The sequence below is a fragment of the Protopterus annectens genome, chromosome 2.part1, assembly GCF_019279795.1.
Source record: "Protopterus annectens isolate FY-2018-M chromosome 2.part1, PAN1.0, whole genome shotgun sequence".
NCBI lineage: Eukaryota > Metazoa > Chordata > Ceratodontiformes > Protopteridae > Protopterus > Protopterus annectens.
Genome location: NC_056729.1, coordinates 1,580,492,649 through 1,580,514,518, shown reverse-complemented (window position 1 = coordinate 1,580,514,518; position 21,870 = coordinate 1,580,492,649). Strand labels below are relative to the sequence as shown.

Below are 21,870 nucleotides of genomic sequence, written 5' to 3'. Positions count from 1 at the left end.
ACACGTGCAACACATAGCTCACAAAGCCAGTGTGCCGAACAGTCACAGCCCTTAAGGCTAAACAACACACCTGATACACTTGTAATAGATGACTCTATCGTCAGGCACACTGATGTCCCGCTCACCAGGCTGAACAAGGAGAAGGTCACGGTGAGCTGCCTGTCAGGCGCTAGGATCCGCCACATAACACAAGCACTCAGGTCACTCCAAGGCAAGAACAAATATGACTCGGTCACTGTCCATGCTGGTGTAAATGACCTGAGACGTACCTCCCTGGACTACATGAAAAGAGACATGGAGGAGCTCTCTGAGCATGTAGCCCAGGCCGGTATGACCCTGACCTTGAGCAGCATCTTACCCTCACCAAGAATGATGCCACAATATGAAGACAAGATGATCAATTTCAACAATTGGCTTAAGTATTGGTGTCATTCAAAGGGGATCCAATGCCTGTCAGCCTGGGATGACATGCTGGACAAGCCACGATGCTTCGCTAGGGATGGCTTGCACCTGTCACCCCTGGGCTTTCGGATATTGGCAAAGGCTCTTGCTTCCCCCATAGTGTCTTTTTTAGGCAAGGCTCAAAAGACAAACCCACCTCCATAGGTATCACAAGGGATAAGAAACTAAGAGTAATGCTACTCAACGTCAGAAGTCTAAACCTCAAGATGCACGCACTCGAAACTCTCCTTAGCACAGAGAACATCGGTATCTGTGCAGTAACAGAAACCTGGTTCAAGGCTCCCGAAAGCACCCCAGCACTACCAGGTTATACCTCATACCATGCTTTTCGGCCCCAAAACTCGGACCGAACCACAAAAGGAGGGGGGAGTATCAATATTCATCAAAGATACCCACATCTCCAGGTTGGTGGCACAGCACGAAGCATCAGAGACTATCCATGTGCAACTAACAGTGGGTAAAACTGCCTTCCAGTTTATAGCCTGCTACAGACCACCCTCCCAAACCCAGGAACCCCACTCGGCCTTCCTGAGAACACTGGAAAATATGAAGATCTCTCCAAACACCATTATATTGGGCGACTTCAACTACCCAAACATAGACTGGGAGCATTACTCTAGCTCCAACACCCTAGCGCAAAGGTTCCTAGAATTTACAAACTCAAATGCTATGGAACAACTTGTTACCACTCCCACAAGAGGGGAAAACATACTGGACCTGATCATCACCAACATGGGGACTCTATGCTCCAGACCAGAAGTGTATCCCTCACTGATAAGATCAGACCATAAACTAATCTCACTGGATATTCACATCCCGACCCCACCCCCTGCCCAGAAAACCACAGTGAAAAACTTCTCTAAAGCAAATTTCACACTCCTCTAAACCGAGGTGGAATCCTTCAAAGCCCCCGAGCCTGTGGAAAATACGGCCCAGACCGCAGAATCCTTTATAAACATATTCTATGAACACCTTCAGGAATGCATGGATCATGCAATCCCAAATAAAACCAAGACCCAATCCTCCAAAGGCAGATGTCCTGTCTGGTGGACCCCAGCCATAAACAAACTATACAATAGAAGGAGGAAGCTACTACATGATAGAGCAAAATCCCAAAAAGGGAAGGCATCTCTGATCAGTATTAGCAAAAAACTACGGGTACTCATAAAATCGTCTAAGGCCAGCTTCGAGAGAAAAATTGCACAGGACACTAAAGATAATCACAAGGCTTTCTTTAGTTATGTTAGGAACCTGGGTGGGAATTCCCAGATATGCTCAGAATTAGTCCAAAATGACAAAAAATACATCAAACCCACATTGCCAACATCCTAGCTGACAGGTTCAGCGCAAACCCCCTCCCCACCAAAAGGGCAAATATCTATCCCAGCAGAGTGCTGCCCCCCTAACATCTCAGATGCTCAGGTAAGAGCCGCCCTCTCCAAAGCAAAAAACACAGCATCAATGGGACCAGACGGTGTCTTGGGCTGCGTCCTACATGAACTCCAAGAAGAGCTAAACCCAAACATAAAACTACTGTTCAATCTCAGCCTTACTACAGGATATGTACCCAAAGAGTGGCATACAGCAACAGTGGTCCCTCTCCACAAAGGTGGTGCCTCAACGGATCCTGGAAACTATCGCCCCATAAGCCTGACTAGCTTGGTCTGCAAAGCTATGGAAAGGATCATCATGGACCTCATAAATAAAGATATTGGGGACCTACAGACACTGGATCCTACCCAGTTCGGCTTTGTTAAGGGCAGATTCTGCCTCTTAAACCTGGTTGATTTCTTTGAAACAGTTACCAAGGCCATTCACGAGGGGAAGGTGGTCCACACAGCCTACATGGACCTCGCAAAAGCCTTCGATACAATACCCCACTCGAGCATTATAGATAAGCTCACCAGCTTAAATATAAACCCCTGTTTCACTAGATGGGTTGCAAACTGGCTCAAGGACAGAACCCACATGGTTAGAATTGCTGGAGCCATATCAGACTTCAAACCAGTTACAAGTGGCGTCCCACAAGGCTCAGTCCTGGGACCTCTCTTGTTCGGTATATATTTCTCAGAGGTACAGGCCAACACAGGACTGTGGCTGACCAAGTTCACAGATGACTGTAAACTGGGCGCCATAATCGACTCTCCAGCTGACACAAGCATCCTCCAAAAGGGCCTCATAGAAACAGACAACTGGTGCCAGAGCCATGGCCTCAAGCTAAACGCCAAAAAGTGTATAGTCATCCCCTTTGGCAAAAACAAAGTGCCCACAAATTACCACATAGGTGGTAATCCATTAAGTACAGAAGAAGTAATTAGGGACCTGGGGACCCAAGTTGATAGCAATCTCTCATTTGACAACCACGTGGCCAAAGTGGTTAGAAAAACATTTTATATAGCCCACCTAATCATGAAGGGATTCACATCTAGATCAGGGGAGGTCAATGTGCCTCTTTACTCATCCCTCATCAGGCCCATAATTGAGTACAATGCCCCTTTTGGGATGTACCTTACCAGACACCTGCAGCACCTGGAAAGATCCCAAAAGTACCTCACCAAGAGGATCAAAGGGCTCAAACAGATGCCATATGCTGCCCGGTTAAAGAAACTCCAGCTCTACTCAGTGGCATACCGCCTGCTCAGAGGCGATCTATGCCTGACGTATAAAGCCATGTCCAACCCGGAATTAATGGACATGCTGCACCTCAGAAAATCCAAATCCCATCGAGCTACACGCCGAGACTTGAACCTCAGCACTGAAATAAATAGGACATGCTGGAGGGACAGATTCATAACCCAGAGGCTCCCTTCACTCTGGAATAAAATCCCAGTCCAGGTTAGGCAGAGTCCCTCATTGACTCTCTTCAAGAGGAATCTTGATGAGTGGATGGGAGATGGTAGGTTTACCCGGGGTATCACATCTGTGTCACTATTAGACAGAGGCACAGTATACTAACCTTGAAAAAGTGCATAGCAAAATTAATTTAAAATGGGTGGCGAAAGCCAAACACACTCTGGCTAGGCTTATAAATGACCTAGGGCAGATAGCCTAGTATGAACCTATGAACCTATAAATAGTTTCAACAAACCAATTTCTGTGCGTTTACCAAATAAAATGAACCTGTATAACGTTAGTGGCTGTTTTACATATTTTGTTTAAGATTTCAAATAATGCTGCATTATAATAACACCCATGATTTCAATTTGCCCTCCTGCAAAAAAAAAAAGAAATTTAAAGGTAAAGAGCAATGATTGATATTTCCTCTTCTAAAAAAGTCAGGGCAAGTGCTCGCAAACTCCAAGAACCAAATATTAAACCAGCTAGCACTGAAGGAAGGCTTGACAACAACACTCAAGTTAAAAGCAGGTTTTATTAAATTAATTCAGGAACATAAACGCAGGAATAATCCACACAGCGTTTTGCCAGTTAAAAACAGACCATCAGATAAAGCAAATGCAATGGTGCTGCTTGTTAAGTACTTAACCTTATTTTGATCAACCAGTAAGAATATAACATTGTCATTCAAAAAGTTAAAATATATAATCCTATAGTAAAATGCTTTAAAAACCTTAATAATAATAATACGATCCATAAAAATAATGTTAAAAACTTGTTCAATAAAAATTGTTACATAAAATGTCTCAGTGGGTTCAACTTTATATATTAAAAAATAAATAAAATCTAGCTGAAATCCTTTCAGCCAAAATTTAAGCAAGAAAATCTCCATCTAGTGTTGTAGTAGTGTTTGTAGACTTTCCTCTTAAGTATCCGCTCAGTCTTACCTACGTAAAGAGCCCCACAAGGTTTACACTGAGTTAAATATTTTCCTATCTCAAAAATGACAAACCCAGAATACCCTCCATTTTCGGTATAACAAAAATACACAAGGACACAGAGAAACTACCCCTGAGGTTTATTGTTTCATGAGGAGGATCAAAAACAGAACCACAAGCCAAGTTTGTAGACTCTTTGGTTAAATGAGAATGAAATCCTGAAAGACACTCGGGATTTTCTAAGAACCATCATACCAGATTTATTCAATAAGGACATCCTTTTTGTGACTATTGATATAGTCGACTTATTCAGTGTAATACCCCATGACACTGGCCTTCTATGGTTTGAAGAAGCCTTGGCCACAAGAGGTGGTCTAACAAACAATGATTTTCATGTTTGTATTTAATTACTGGACCTAATTTTTAAAAATAATTATATCTACTTCGCAGGGGAATTATTTCATCAGTTGAAAGGTGTTGCTATGGGGTCAACTGTCCCCCCCCCCCACATATGCAAACATAGTTCTCTCCATGTGGGAAGAAAAATTTATATTCGAATCAAAATACACATCCTGTTGGTCCCTCTATAAGAGATACCTGGACGATATCTGCCTTTTTTTTGTGTGAACACCAAGGAGAAGTTACTTGAATTTATTGATTACATCCAGAACACGGCCAACTTTCTGAGGTTCGCATATGACATTAGTACAGACAAAGTCGACTATTTGGATGTCACTATAGACAAACTGGATAATAAGTTTAAGTCCACCATTCATTGGAAAAAAAATTTTTCCAACTCATTTCTCAAGTGCACACCCTATGCACCAGAAGAGAGGTATAGTTAAAGGACAAATGGTAAGGGCCAGTAGAATGTGCTCACTGGATACAGATTTTGAAATCGAACTTGCATTGTTAGAAACTATGTTCCTTGAACGTGGATACCTCTCAGCCCTGATCAAAGAAATAAGAAGTGAAGTTATTAAGGCGAGGACTGAGAAATATGGCCCTATTTTAGGTATTATGAATATTGGGGTGGGGATGATGCTTCTAATTCACCCAGCAATGAGAACGTCAACCAGTACCAGCGCGCTTTTGTCACGGAGTATAATGTTGACGGCAATCTCATCAGAAAAATAGTTATAGGTGAGTGGGACAAATTCACAAGGTTGACTGACATTAGTAAACTTCATAATAAGACAGTGGACATAATTTTTAGGGAAGGACACAATACGAAAAATATTTTGGAAAATCAAAGTTTGACTAAGGGGAGGAAGGACATGATTAAAAAGAAAGGCACTTTTAAGTGTGGTGCATGTCAACAGTACCAGTAAATTTCTAACAAAGAAAAAAATACTTAGTAATAATCGTAATAGGTTCATAGAAAGTAAGGTTTATTCCAACTGCAACACCTTAGGAGTGGTATACTTAGCTCAGTGTAAACCATGCGGGGTGTTCTACATATGTAAAACTGAGCGGACACTTAAGTTTACTAGTACTACTATGACATACGTAATAAAAACATCAACAATGCACTTTATGAGCACTCCCTGGAATGTAACCAAGCTACATACTGCTTTTTTGTCCTTGAATGCATACCCAAGGATGGTATGGGGGCTTTTGGGCAACTACCATAGAATTCAAGGAATTATATTGGCAGACTGCACTTGAGGCAAACAAGTCTCCAAGACTTAATGATAACATTTCCATTGTCCCAGTGTTAAAACAAAGATCTGCAAAGCTGTAAAACAGTACAAATGCAATTACATCTGTATAACACTAGATGGAGGGAGTTTTTCCTTGCTTAAATTTTGGCTGAAAGGATTTCACCTAGATTTTATTTTTTTTTTAATATATAAAGTTGAACCCACTGAGACATTTTATGTAACACTTTTTATTGAACAAGTTTTTAACATTATTTTTATGACTCATGTTATTATTATTATTATTATTATTACTATTATTATTATTATTATTATTATTATTATTATTATTATTATTATTATTATTAATATTATTATTAAGGTTTTTAAAGCATTTTACTATAGGGTTATATATTTTAACTATTTGAATGACAATGTTATTTTCTTACTGGTTAATGAAAATGAGGTTTAGTACTTAACAAGCAGCACCATTGCACTTGCTTTACCTGATGAAGTCTGTTTTTAACTGACGAAAATGCTGTGTGGATTATTCCTGCGTTTATGTTCCTGAATTCACTTAATAAAGCCCGTTTTCAACTTGAGTGTTGTTGTCACGCCTTCCTTCAGTGCTAGCTGGTTTGTTATTTGATATTTGCTCTTCTCCTACATTTCCACTCTCTGTTTTTTCAGCATACTGGCACTCAATGTTACCAGTGCTGACATTTCAACAGGTAGCCTAGTGCGCAAAGTGGCATTCCAATGAGAAGTGTTGAAAATCTGATGAAGAATGTTAACAGACTACTGAAGTTGTGAGGTTTGTCTAACAAGGAATAATAACTTAAAAAACAAAGGTAATATGAATCATCCCAATGGGTGCTCTACAGTAAAGGGTGTCTGTGTCACACAGTGAATGAATTAATGCTGGAATGAAAACATTTGAACTATTCTATGCATCTAGGAAAATGAAATGATCATCCAATGGTAGACAAGTATCAAAAGTTACAACTATGTTACTATACTGTATGCCAATCACTACAGACTGTACAAGGAATCTTATTCAGTTCTAATTTACTTTTACTTGAACAGAACTACATTTATTGATTTATTATCTGACTGAGTCATTATGCATCTGTATGCTGAAACTCTGCTACCGGCTAAAGAAAATACCTACCCACTACAAATTGTTTGCGCTAACAATTACATAATCAGAATTTTATGTCACATGACAAGGAATCAGGAAATAACTGGACAGTTCCTCAACCTGCAGTAAGTACAGATCAAGTTTACTATAAATAATAAGCACAGTTCTTCTAAAATAACTTTGAAGTAAAAATATTTTTATTTTACATGATGAGAGGACAATTATAACAAAAAAGAAATAGTAACAAAAATCTTTGCATATGACCTTTAAGCAGCAAAATAAGAAATTATGTACCTACCATAACGTTCCATGTTAGTTTTCTTCTCGCCTTCTTTCTTGCTGGATGGGTTCGGAGCCGATCCTCGGCTCCGACTCGGCCAATACTAAAGCTCGACAGCTAATTCCACCGGCTCGAGGCTCCCCTATATCCCACAATGCTAGGCGGTAACTACTCAGATCTCGTTTGATAGCTAAATCAAGCAGTTCTGGTCTCCACAGTATGGAGAAAAAAGGACCCACCTCTATATAAACCTGAATGTAAGCTACCACAAACATAAAAGGGGGAATAGAGGTGGTAGAACATGTAGGAAGGAAAATTCCAAAGGAAGATCCCAAAATTTCCTATTGGTCTGTCCAGGCTAGGGGGAAGGAGGGTGGGACGCAAGAAAGAAGGCGAGAAGAAGACAACTAACATGGAACGTTATGGTAGGTACATAACTTCTTAATGTTAAGTTGTCAATCTCGCCTTCATTCTTGCTGGATGGGACCGCGTCCCTAGCACCTTATTCTGGGTGGCCTATCGGAACAGACTCTTGAGAACAGTGGAACCAAAGTTGGCATGGTTTCTGGAGGCCATATCCAATTTGTAATGTAAAATGAAGGTATGAGGAGAAGCCCAAGTGGCTGCTGCACAAATGGAATCTATTGGCAGCCTGTCCTGAAAAGCTACAGATGTAGCTAATGCCCTAGTTGAATGAGCTCTAGGTCTTGAAAGCAGTTTTTGATGTCTGATTTCATAGATGAAGGTAATTATAGAGGTAAGCCATCTTAAAAGGGACACTTTAGTAACTGGAAGGCCCAATTTCCCTTCCGCATAAGACAGGAAAAGCTGATCAGATTTCCTGAACTGTTTAGTCCTGTCTAAATAATATCTAAGTTGGCGGTGAACATCTAGAAAATGTAACTTTTGTTCCGACCTGTTGGAATAGTCAGGGAAGAAGACGGGGAGATCAATCGTTTGGTTCAGGTCTGTCTGAGAGGAAACCATAGGTAAGAAGGACGGATTAGTCTGGAGGGACACCCTATCTTTGTGGAAAACTAAGTAAGGAGGATGACTGCACAGAGCATGAAGTTCAGATACCCTTCTAGCTGAAGTTATGGCTACTAGCAAAAGTGTTTTCCATGAGAGCAACTTAAGAGGACATGAAGCCACTTGTTCGAAGGAGGGGAGAAACAAGGATGCCAGAACCAAATTCAAGTCCCATTGAGGTGGGGGATCTTTGATTGGGGGCTTGAGCAGAAAAACACCTCTTAAAAAGGCTTTGCAGAGCTTATGGGACATGATACTGGAGTCTGAGACATCTACATGAAAATTAGATATAGCAGCTAGTTGTACTCTAATGGTAGATGAAGAAGAGCGTAAATGAAAGAGCTCTGCCAGAAAGTCTAGGTTAGACTGGATAGGTGCAGTGAAGGGGTCTATATTTTTTGATGCTGCCCAGAAGGAAAAACGTTTCCACTTACTATTATAAATCTTCCTGGTAGAAGATTTGTGAGAGGCTATCAGGATGTTTCGGACCGAATGAGAGATTAAGGGAAGCCTGGCTAGGGTGGGAATTGGAGAAACCACGCTGTGAGGTTGAGAGAATGAAGGGAGTGGTGCAGCTGGCCCGACTGGTGGGTCAACAGATCTGGCACCGGGTCCAGATGCCAAGGCTGCTCCAACGGGTAATGATGGAGGAACGGAAACCATATCTGTTGAGGCCAGTAAGGGGCAATGAGGATCATTGTAACTCTCAAGGTGATAACTTTCTGAATTAATTGAGATATCAGTGGAAAAGGGGGAAAAGCATACAGAAGTCCCCGGGGCCAATCGTGGACTAGAGCGTCTCTGGTGGGATGGCCTGGTAACGGGAAGAGAGTGAAAAAGTCATGACACTTGCTGTTTTGGGGAGTAGCAAAAAGATCGCAGCAAGGCTGGCCCCATCTTTGGAAGACTTCTTCCAGCACTGATTTCTTTAGAGACCACTCGTGGGGCATGAGAATGGCCCTGCTCAACTTGTCCGCAATCACGTTGGACTTCCCGGGAATGTGCGCTGCTATCAGAAAATGCTGAGAAGAAATCGCCCACTGCCAAAGTCTGAGTGCCTCTCGACATAAGGGGTAGGATCTGGTTCCGCCCTGTTTGTTGATGTACCACACTACGGACATGTTGTCCGTCTGAATTGCAATAGTCCCTGTGGGAAGAGAGTCCTGAAGGGTTTGCAATGCTAAAAGCACTGCTCTCATCTCTAAGACATTTATGTGCAAGTGGCACTCGAAAGGTTGCCATGTGCCCTGGACTGTCCTGCCCTGATAATGCCCCCCCACCAGATCAGAAAGGCGTCCGTTGTCACCGTGGCGACTGGGGGGGGGGGGAATGAAAGGTCTGCCCTGGAGAACTTGAGGTGATGTGATCCACCAAGACAGGTGATTCTTGCATGATTGAGTTATTAATATGATGTGAGACATCGGGAGCTGTTGGAAGGACCATTGAGTAAACAACATCCATTGGAGGATCCTCATGTGGAAACGAGCTAAGGGGAGAAGGGTGATAGTAGCTGCCATGAGTCCTAATACCTTCTAGACTACCCTGGCTTTGACCTTGTTGCATTGTAATAGAAGGTAAACTTGTTTGTGGATATCTAACACTCTTTGCTCTGTAAGTCTGATGGAAAGATTGAGTGTGTCTAAGGTGGCGCCTATAAAGGTAATAGATTGACAAGGCGACAAGGCAGATTTTTCGAAATTTATTGAAATGCCTAGAGCTTGGCAAGTTCGGATGGTGAAGTCTCTGGATAGAAGCAGTTGATGTCTGGTGGTGGCGGTAAGGAGCCAGTCGTCTAAATATGGAAACACCTGGAATCCTTGACGTCTCAAGTGAGCCGCGACCACTGCCATGCATTTGGTAAACACTCGGGGGGCTGTAGTGAGACCAAAGGGCAGGGCTCTGAACTGGTAGTGACTGGCTCCCAGCCTGAAGCGGAGAAACCTCCTGGAGCGTCTGTGCATTTTGATATGGTAGTACGCATCCTGAAGGTCTATCGAGCACATCCAATTGTCCTGACCCAAGAAGGGTAGAATGGACTGTAGCGTGACCATCCGGAATTTTGTTTTTTTGATATAATTGTTTAACTTGCTGAGATCCAGTATAGGTCTCGAGTCCCCTGTTTTTTTTGGTACCAAAAAGAATTTGGAGTAGATTCCGGATCCTTGCTGGTCTGCTGGGACTGATTGGATAGCTCTTTTTGATAGCAGCTTTGATATTTCTAGTGCTGCTTGTTCCCTTAGACTGGGTGGAACGTCTGGAAGGGATGCTTTGGGTTGGGATGGGATGTGAATAAAGGGAATTTTGTAACCCTCAGATATGATTGACTGTACCCATTTGTCTTGGGTGAGGGAAAGCCAGGCTTTTGGGTACAGTGATAATCTTCCCCCGACTGCCTCCGAAGGTGGACAGCCGGGCAGCTCCTCAGGGATGCTGAAAGGGTTTATCAGAGAAAGTTTCTCTGCTACCCTGGTTTTGCGGACCTCCTCTGCCTCTAGGGTAGCGTCTATTGTTATTCCCCCCTCTGCCTCTAGAGGGAAATCGACCTTGTGCGTCAGATGATACTCCCTGAGGTTTGCAGAACCACATTTTTCCTCCCCTCTGACCTTTTGGATAAGGTCTAGAAGGGGTAGAAAAACAGACTCCCACGGCAGAGAGAGTCTTACCTTCCACCTTGCACCTAGTCAATGTATCCTTCACCTGAGGACCAAACAAAGTTAAGCCATCAAAGGGGGAATTGGTGAAGGACGCCTTGAAAGGGTCCGCAAAATTGCAAAGCCACATCCAGGTGTGACGTCGTAAAGCTACACCTGTGCCTGCGGCCCTACTCGCCCCATCAGCAGCATATGAGATAAGCCGCATGGAGGAGTTAAGAATCGAATTCAGGGTTGTCAACTGGGAGTTCATTTTGTCTTGGAACCCCTCAGCTGTTGGATCCTGTATAGCCTCACCCATATCTTTGAGCAAATCTCTCTGGAGACGGGTGAAGTGACACAAGTAGTTCAGCGACCGCATTGAAAAGGTCGCTGATGAAAACATCCGCTTACCGTACCTGTCCATGGTCCTAGACTCCTTATTAGGAGGATGGACAGGTACCGAAGGATCGGCTAGCTCCTTCTTAGTGGCTGCGGCCACCACCATGGCATCAATAGAGACACCTTTAGATAGAAACTCTTTCTCCTTAGGGGCAGTAATAAATTTTGACGGCCTCCTTGGGGTAGGTTCCACTGAATCAGGGGCCATCCAAGCCTTCCTTGCCACCACTTCCATAAGGGGGTCAAAGGGAAGGGACACCCAGGAGGTGGAAGGGCGAGAGCCAAATGCCTCAAGGTAAACTGACTCGTACTCTGAAGGGTTAAGGGCGGGCCAGTTCCCCCTGTTTCAGGATTTCAAGGATGTCAGCAAAGGAGACATCCTCAGAGGGGGACCGAGGGGAACCTTCAGATTCCTCCAAGTCAGTGTCAGAGGTGATAGACTCAGGAGAGTCAATGTGCTTCCTCTTGCACTGTCTCTTCCGAGGGGGTTCTCCTACCGGATCAGGAGAGGCCTCGGAAGAGGAGGAAATTCCCAATGGGGAAACCTGAGGAGCTGGCTCTCTGCAGTCTGATTCAAGGGGATGGGCAGAAATCACCGCAGGCACTGAAGAGGAAGGAGCTGACGGAGCCGACTGTGGGGTAGACACTGGGTCTAGCATGCTCCGCATGACCTCGAAGGCGCCCCTATCAGGCAAGGCCGGAGGTCCCCGCTCCGAGGAGACAAGGACCCCCCCCCGGCACCGACAGGGACAGCTCCAAGGCCGATGTCGGAGCCGAACTCACCAGCGCCGATGCTCCGAGAGGGAGAATGGGATCGGACAAGGGTCCGATGCCACTCGCCCCCTCGGAGTCGATGAGGGAAGCTCGGCGCCGAGATCCCTCCAATGAGGAAATCGGAGCAGACGACGGTACCAAAAGGGAAGGTATCGGCTCCGAAGCACCGACAGCCACGGCTCTGATGAGCCCCGGCTCCGAACTCAAAGGAGTCGGAGGAGGAATAAAATCAGGGATGGAAATAGCCGCTGACTGCTGAGTAGGGCTATGCAGCATTTGGGCCAGTGCCTTGGACTTGAAAAGTCTACTCACCACCCTTTGTAAATCATGGTCGGACAGCCTGGAGGACCGAGAGGAATGAGACCTATGGCTCCGTTCTGATAGAAGAGGAGATCCCGGAGCCGAAGGGATGGAGCCGATGGAAGGGGACCTAGACCTCTTCTTTGAAGGTGGCTCCGATAAGCCTATCGGAGCCAACTGAGTCTTGTCAACCTCGGCTCCAGCCAGAGCCGAGGTGATGGTATGAGATTTGGAAACATCGGCTCCAGCCGGAGCCGATGTCGAAGCCATTTTAATGCTTCCAGGGGACGGCTCTGAAACTGGAGCCGATGGTCTGGAAGTCTTAGAAGGCTTCCCCGACGCAGACTGGGTCGGGGGGCCTTCAGGCTTTAACAAGTCACGTAGAATTAACTTATTTTTGCGTTCCTGCAAGACTCTAGAGCTAAATGCATGGCACACAGCACATGAGTCCTGCAGGTGCAAAGGTCCCAGTCAATATACACAAGAAGTGTGACCGTCTGTCAGAGACATTTTCTGACAGCACAAATCACACTTCTTGAAGCCTGAGACCTTGGAGTCTTTAGACATCCTAAGAGCTGAGTGAAGAAAAACACAAACACAACACACAGACACACCCTTAACCAAAATAAAAATCCAGTCACACTGAAGGACTAGGGGAAGGAGAGGGAGAGGGCCAAAGGCCTAAAAGTTAAGAAGGGAATAAAAAGGGGATTCTAATACAAGAGGGGACCCGATTTAAACTAATGGAATACTTTAAATAAAAACTATACTAAATGGAAAAAAATAGGTGTTGAAATTGAAGTTTCTGAACAAGAAAACTTACTAACCTGCCAGAGCCGGTAGAAGAAGCACCTCGTCAGCTAAGCGGCAAACGAGATCTGAGTAGTTACCGCCTAGCATTGTGGGATATAGGGGAGCCTCGAGCCGGTGGAATTAGCTCTCGAGCTTTAGTATTGGCTGAGTCGGAGCCGAGGATCGGCTCCGAACCCATCCAGCAAGAATGAAGGTGAGATTGACAACTTAACATTCAACAGTTAACTTCAACAAATGAATGCAGAAACTACATACTGATTTTGCTCTGTTTTATTCTACTGCATGCAAGTTGAATGTTGTGATCTTAACCCAGCCTTTTAAGGTAAGTGAAACTTACCATGTTTTCCACAGTCCTAAGATACTTGGCACACTGGGAATGTCCATTGTAATCAGCAAGGTCTGCAGCTGTGTAGCCATCGTGATCACGAATCCCAAGATCAACACCATTTACCACCAAAATCTGACAGCACTACAAGATGAAACAAGAGAAAAATGAATTTAGGTAGTTCAGTTATTTATCAATTTATGTATGCATGTATGCATTTTTTATTTTATGTTGTTTCCCTGGATAGTCCAAATACCCATCTGCAGTGGTGCAATGCAATGCTGGGAAGAAGCTCTCAAACAAATGAAAATTCACCAAATGAAGCTTAGAACAATTTAATTAATTCATTCATTCGTTCATTCGTTTATAAATTTATTCTGCAATTACCTTCTTAATCCAATCAAGGGTTGTTTAAAGACAAAGGCTATCCAGTCTTTTAGTGGATGCAAGGCTCAGAAACTCATCATGGGAACCCATCATAGAATGCACATACAAACTGTTACACGGTGGAGTGGAAGCCTGTCATCCAATAAGTAGTCCATAGGTGCAGCCAAGTGTTGGAAGCTCTACCATGTAATGAAATGGCCTGTAGATTGTGCTAAAGTAACCACAGAAGGAGGAGTACTGCAAGAGAGACAGAATGAAAGCTGGCAATAACAGAGATATATGCCATTCACTAAAGACGGATTGCAGAGGGATTCAAGTAGGTACCTAGCCCATAGCAGCTATACAGGCAGCAGCCTAAAACCTACGCAAAACCATGTCCAGCAGAGCCGTACAGATGAAAGAAATATCCAGGCATGGGCCTGTTCAAGAGAAGGATTTAACAAGACTTAAATAGAGAAGATTCAGCACTTAGTGGGGACAGAAAACAAGAGAGTTCAATATGCTTAAAGGAAGATGGTCTGTAGCAAAGCCAGAAATACAGGCTAGGAAGGTATGTACACTAGGTATACATGAGACTGATAAGAACGTTATGTATTTATCATAATGTCAGGTCTTCATAATCCCCAACATCTAGCTCAATTCTTGGGTAATCTAACCCAGTGGTGGATCTAAGCCAGCAACATTTTATCCACATATGCACACTCCAACAATCGAGCTCGTTCCTTCTCCCATATCTCAGCTTCTTTGATCACGTTTTCCTCCTGAAGACAATATGCTGGTTTAGGGATAGCCAAGGATAATACTAGAGAATAGGCTTTGGTCTAACATATCTGTCCAGAAGCCAGGAGGTAACAATTGTAGGGGGGATGAGGAAGAGATGTGGAGATGAATAGAGTGGGATAATGAAGAGAAAGGATTATTGTAAATACGTAACTGCAATATCTTAGGTTATTCCTATCCATCCACCAGAACTGCCAGCAGCTACTTGTACTCCTAGGCAGCACTGGGATGGATACCTTTGAGGACAGTTGAACCAAGGAAGACCTCAATCTGGATATTATATTCAGCTTGTAGTGTTTAACAAAATTATGTATTGTTAACCATGTTGCTGCAGCACACAAGCCATCAGAATTTTTGAAGAAAGTACAGAGAAAAGCACCAGTGTTGAAACACAGCAGTCAAAGTTCAAAATTTCTACAGGTAAAATAGGCAGCAAACAACAGGCAGCAGGTAAAATAAATCTAAATATGGAAACACATCAGTCACAATTTAAAATATCCAAAGGTAAAGTAGGCAGCAAACAACAGGCAGCATATAAAATAAATCCAAGTTTAATGCATATACAAACTGGTAAGCGCTTTTGCTATGGAATCATAGCTTCTTCAGACCCTAATGAAACAACATCTTTACTAAACATTTATATAACACTGTCATAATACACAGATCAATCAAATGCTAAAACTAATAAAACAATTACATAGTTAAAGCTGAGCTCACTAAAAAACTGAACCAGCAAAAGGAAATAGGCATTACTTTTTCCTTTTCCTTCTGGCTTTTAAAACAAGTTTCAAAGGTAGAAATTAATTTAAACATAACCCCTTAAGAGAAGGTAGTTTGGCTATCCATCTTGCTTCACATCTTTCTGTTTCATTTTCAGTGTTACCCATCCTAGCATTCTCATACATAACATCTAACACAATAAAAGAAAACATATGTGCATTGCCTTGCATCTGAACATGTTTAGCTAAGACAATGAAAGTGTTACCTTTATTTATATAACATACATGGTCCCTAATACATTCACAAAACAGACAGTTGGTTTTGCCAGTGTAAAATGAGCTGCACAGCTCACAGTTGGCTAAATGAACAACGTTCATGGTGTCACAGTTAGCGATAACATTTTAAAAATATTTCTTCCGTCTGTGGTTGAACAAATTTATTACCCTTCTCTAACATACTGACAAAAATTACAAGTGCCACACTTTCTGGTACCCTCTCCCTGTTGTCCATAACCCAACTTATCTGGGTAACACAACAAATTGTAGCCATATTCCTGTAGTAAAACTTAGGAGATGTGCCAACTAATGCTTCAACAGATGAATCAGAGGTTAAAATACGCCAGTTCTTTTTAATTATATCACTGACCTTATAATTTTGGTGTTTACACTTAGAATTTTTGAAGACGACCATGTAAGTCGCTATAGACCTTGCAGAATAGGCCTTAGGCTTTAACAAAAATATTCTGCTGCTTATGAAACAGATGTGTCTAATGCCATCTAGACATGGTAATATTGGAAAACTTGGTGGAGGAGAAAGAGTCAACGAGATGGTTGTCCTCGTGGAGGTCTTTAGTATGGTGTATGTAAAAATAAAGCTGACTATGAACATCCAAGGAATACAGCACAAACTCTTTTATTAGAAATGTTAAGAAAAACACAGAAAGGAAGGGTTAGGTCTGACAGAAACTCGTTCTTTTCGGGGGGGGGGGTGTAGTTCTGAAATCCTCCTGTCTGAAGGTATTGTAACCAGTAACAACATTTTCCAGGAAAGGCACATCAAACTACAAGAAGAAGCAGGCTCAATGTGAGCTTGAGTAAGAACCTCTAAAATGAAATTCAGGATCCATGGCAGATAGGGGGATCTTTAATGGATGTTCTCAAAAGAAGGGTCCCAGAAGCTAAGGATATGGAATTAAAGCCTTGGTAAAAATTAGATATGGCTGCCAAATGAGCTTTGACTTTGGAGTAAATAGAGTCAGGGTCAAACAAGATTGCTAGAGAATGAAGGACAGAAGGAAGGGGGCACAATCCTTAATGTACTGCCCACAGTGATTTTTTTTTTTTTTTTTTGGTGATGCTGAGAGGATCTGAACAACTCTGGAAGAAAAAGAAAATCACTGACTATCCTTTGAACTGGAGAAATCATAAAATTAAATTCAGTGAGGAAATGTCCAGATGAGGCTTGCTGAATGGATGAGACAACAAATGTAGAAAGAGCTCTAGTAGCCAGGGCAGTTTCTTGAGGTGAAGCACAGCATGGAGAACCAAATTTGCCTGGGCCAAAAGGATGTAAATGAGGGTAACGGAGACCTTGCACAAGGATGCTTTCTGCAGGAACTTTAACATGAGAGGAAGAGGAGGGAAGGCATAATGGAGTCCAGGTGGCCAAGGATTGATCAGAGTATCCCTGGGTATATGTCCTTGTGAAGTGATTACATCAAAGTAGCTGCTGCATTTGGTTTTGGTCAGAGATGCAGAGGTAACAACAAGGCTGGCCCAAATAACAGAACATCATCTATGTTGCTACTGAATTAAGGAACCACTTGTGAGGCATCAAGATACAATAGCTGAATCTGTACACTAGGAAGTTGGTCATACCTGGAATATATATTGGAATGAGAAAGTTGTATAAAGACATCATCCACTGCTACAGTTTCATGACCTCTCAGCAAGTAAGACCAGCTTCCTTATAGCTTCTTGATTTACCATGCTACTAAGGTGTAGTTGTGGCTCAACATCACACCTGGGAAAGGATATTGATGCAAAGATAAGTTTCTTGTTCAGACCACATCCCTTCAACTGTTCTCCACTGAAAATTCCCCCCTCACCCCAGAGTGGTGGTGTCTGTAGTGAATATGGCAGATGGGAAGGGTAGCACGAATAGTCATCCTACTACTACTGAGGGTAGCTGTATCCATCAAAGTAGACATCATTTGCGGACTGAAGACAGACAACAGAGAAAATTGGGAGGGTGTAGATATTAAGACCAATGAATGCTGAAGGTCCACTGTAATGTATTTGACATTTGGTATGAGGGACTAAAGTACTGGTGACTGCCACCATACAGAATACTTGCAGGAAGACATCTGCAATAAATAAACTCTATAACAAATGGAGAAAATTTGTTGTCCAGGACCAAGAAGGAGCAGTTGCCCTATTGGAAGCAATCTCTCCTTAGCCTGAACAAGCAAATAAGACCAGTAGTGAAATTCTCCAAAGCAAACTTTGAGTCCAAATTGGCTACATCTACTAGACACAATAATAAAGCCTTCTTCACATATGTCTGCAGTCTCCAAGGAAGCACCCAGATCTGTTCAGAACTGGTGGTCAAGGACACCAAATATACAAATGTCATAGATAAAACAAACTTGCTGGCTGACAGATTCAGTGAAAACTTCACCCGTCTGTTCCCCATCAGTAAATCAGGACATTCCCAGTACCTGCCCCGTTCCCCTTATATATATTCCATGAACCCGATAACATCCCAGGCTGCATCCTACATGAACTCAGGCAGGAACTTCCAGCACCATTAGGCACCCTATTCTACCAAAGCCCGAGTACTGGCTTTGTCCCAGCTGAGTGGAGGACAGCCACTGAGATCCCTCTGCACAAAGGTGGAGTGTCCACCAATCTGAGATTTTATAGACCCATCAGCCTAACTAGCCTGATCTGCAAGGCCATGGAACGAATTATCATGGACCTCATTAACAAGGACATTGGCAGCCTCCAAACACTCGATCTCACACAGTATGGCTTTGTCAAGGGGAGGTTATCCCTGTTAAATATGGCCGACTTCTTTGAGACAGTCACCAAAGCCATGAATGAGGGGAAGATGGTGCACACCACCAACCTTGACCTGGCCAAAGCCTTCGTCACTATTCCCCACTCGGGCATAATACATAAGCTCGCTCAACTAGGTATTGATCTGTATGTTAACAGATGGGTAGCTAACTGGCTCACTGAGAGAAACCACCTAGTCAAAACAGGGGAAGCCACCTCAAGCAGTACAACCGTAACAAGTGGCGTACCCCAGGGTTTGATCTTGGGGCCTCTATTATTTGGGATATACTTTTCTGAGGTGCAGGCCAAAACCAGTGGGCTATTTCTGACCAAGTTTGCAGATGACTGCAAGCTGGGTGATGTCATCAATTCCTCTAGTGATGTGGACATCTTCCAAGAGGGTCTCACCCAAACAAATGACTGGTGCCAGAAACATGGCATCAAGCTAAATACCAAAAAATGCATCATCATTCCCCTTGCGGAGAGTGACATCCCCATAAATTATCACATTAAAAACAATGTCCTAAACATGCAATGAGTTGTGAGGAATTTGAGCACTCAGGTTGATAGCAAACTGACTTTTGACCACCATGTTGCTTCCATTGTAAAGAAAGTTTTCTACATGGCCCAGCTCATAGGTAAGGGTATCTCATTCAGGGACAAGAAAGTCATAACATCCCTGTATTTTTCTCTTATAAGGCCCATTATTGAGTACAACGCCCAGTTCATCTTGTACCTTGCAAAGCACATGCAGCAGCTTGAGAGACCACAGAGGTTCCTCACCAGGAGAATCCAAGACCTCAAAAATCTACTATAAATAGATAGGCTAAAAGCCTTATCCCTCTACTCAGTTTCATACAGACTCCTCAGAGGTGACCTCTGTCTGGCATACAAGATGATCTCGGACACACCTTGATGGGACTGCTGCATATCAGCAAGTCAAGCTCCACTCGAGTAACCCGCCTGCATGGCCTCAACCTGGTCTGTGACATCAATAGGATTTGTTGGCGAGGCAGATTTGTGTCCCAGAGACTCCCCATCTGTAGAACTGACTCCCTCTTCATGTCAAGCAGAGCACCTCTTTACCCCTTTTTAAGCGCAACCTGGATAATTGCATGGGAAACAGAAAATATATCCCTGGGATTCCACTTGTGTCCCTGCTGAACAGGGACATCGGGTGCTGACTTGTCTAAACAGGGGCTAGACTCTTGGCTAGGCTTATAATGGCCTCGGGGCCAATAGCCTAGTAACTTCCTATGATCAGAGGGGCTGGAGATTGGAAATGAGGGATCTGAGATAGAATGTGAGAAGTCTGCTGTTTGGAAGTTTTTAGACTTTTAAGCTTGCATCCAAATAGCATCCAGTTAACTGTAGACTTTGCATGTTTTTTGAGATTTACAGAGATGCCCAAAGACAGTAGCAAATGAAGCAGATAGTCTTTTGCAGAGGTAAGGGATTCTTTTGTGTGTGTGTGTGTGGGGGGGGGGGTGACAAGAAGCCAATCATATAAGTACAGGAACACTCACAAACCTTTCAGCCTATGAGCTCTGACTACTGACATGAACTTGGTGAGCACCTTGTGGGAGGTGGGTTATGGAGAGACTGAAAGACAATGTTCAGAATTAGTAATGACTGGCTCAAATGTGGAAGCAAAGACACATTTTTGATTACTTTGCAATCCTTCTGTGGATTCTGAAGGTCTACAGTGCACATCCAATTTCGTTCTTGTAAGTGTGGAAGGATTGATTGCACCACGACCATTCAGAACTGTATTTTTTACATAGAGACTTAAGCCACTTATGTCTAAGATGGGCCTGAAGTCTTCTTTGAAACTAAAAAGAATCTGGAATACATGCTGGATTCTTTATAGTCTGGTGAAGCCTCTTGGATGACTCTCTTTTGAAGGAGTTAGGAGTTCTCCTGTTCCACTTCTCTCTTTTGAAGGGGAAGGGCATGTTGTCAGGGAGAGGCAAGAAAGTTTCAGTGCTCTTCACCCAGTTGTGTTGCATTATGGCCAACCATGACTCCATGTAAAGAGACAGTCAACCACAGACTGCCTCCACTGTAGAGCCGACCATTAGCTGTAAACTTTGTTGTGGAGACTCTGCATGGTACATAACATTAACAGTAATGAGGGATAGCTCAGTAGATCATCTGAATCACAGCAAGGGTTGCAGTGAGAAAGCCATAATGCCTATATGTAGATCACTATGTGTAATATTCCTGTTGAGCCACTGAAGCTAGATAGCACGTGCATATAAGTACTAAGCATGTGCGAGAATAGTGCCATTTTGTACAGTCAACCAAAGTGAGTGCAGGCATGAAGGGAGATGCACATGCAAGTGTTTAAAGTAATGAGTGAATCAGTTGCTTTAAATATATGTTCCCATTATAGTTCCTGACAATGTTTGTGTACAATAAATATCTTGAACCCATACACCGCTTCATCACCTCTTCTGAATGCATGAGACAAGCGACATGGTATAAGAAGTACTGACATGGTGTCAGAATGGGATCCGAAGTTGAAGCAACACAAAAGCTATTAGGCACATGGTTAGATGAGGCGAAATATACTGGAGCGAACTCCCATACAGGTCAGTGGTTATTCAAAGGTACTTAAATTCGTTTAAATGATTTTTCAGTCACCACTTTTTTTAAAACTCCAGCAAAGCTAGAACTTCCACTGAGTGACCTCTCAAACCTCTTGAATCAGAGGCACATGGGATATATGCAAATGATCCTTATGAATATCAGGTGTTCTAGCTATTTGGCAATTCTGAATGCCCATGACTGGTTTCGTCACTTTAATGGACAATTTCAGGTCAATAAAGCCAAATCCCATTAGCTGTGGATATGCATATTTCGGCCTTGTTATGACCTTATCAGCATAGCACAAGCTGAGTGTTTGACTAAGCATTAGAAACACAGGGCTGCTATACCAAGCTAATGTCCATTATCATTAGGGTCACTGCAAAAATTATATTTATTGTCGTGGTGTGGTTTAGATCCCTGGAGCGTGTGGCTCGAGGGGATATGGTTTTCTTTAGTTGGAGCATGTCCATCAATTCTGGGTTGGACATGGCCCTGTATGTCAGGCAGAGATCACCCCTGAGTAGGCGGTATGCAGCCGAGTACAGCTGGAGTTTCTTCAGTCGAGCTGCATAGGGCATCTGCTTGAGGCCAGTGATCCTCTTGGTGAGGTACTTCTGTGGTCTTTCCAGTTGTTGCAGGTGTCTTGTAAGGTACATCCCAAATGAGGCATTGTACTCTATGATGGGTCTGATGAGTGATGCGTAGAGGGGCCCAATGACCTCTTTTGATTTGGATGCAAACCCTTTTGTGATTAGGTGGGCCA

General features: G+C 43.2%; 1 protein-coding gene across 1 annotated transcript in view; it reads right to left on the bottom strand.

The window, feature by feature from the left end:
- The window catches only part of ESPN (espin), a 3,774,415-nt gene that overhangs the window by 2,364,800 nt on the left and 1,387,745 nt on the right, over nucleotides 1-21,870 (bottom strand). The window contains exon 5 of the mRNA XM_044063026.1: nucleotides 13,582-13,713. Coding sequence (XP_043918961.1) covers nucleotides 13,582-13,713 — 132 coding nt within the window. The remainder of the gene's footprint in view (nucleotides 1-13,581; nucleotides 13,714-21,870) is intronic.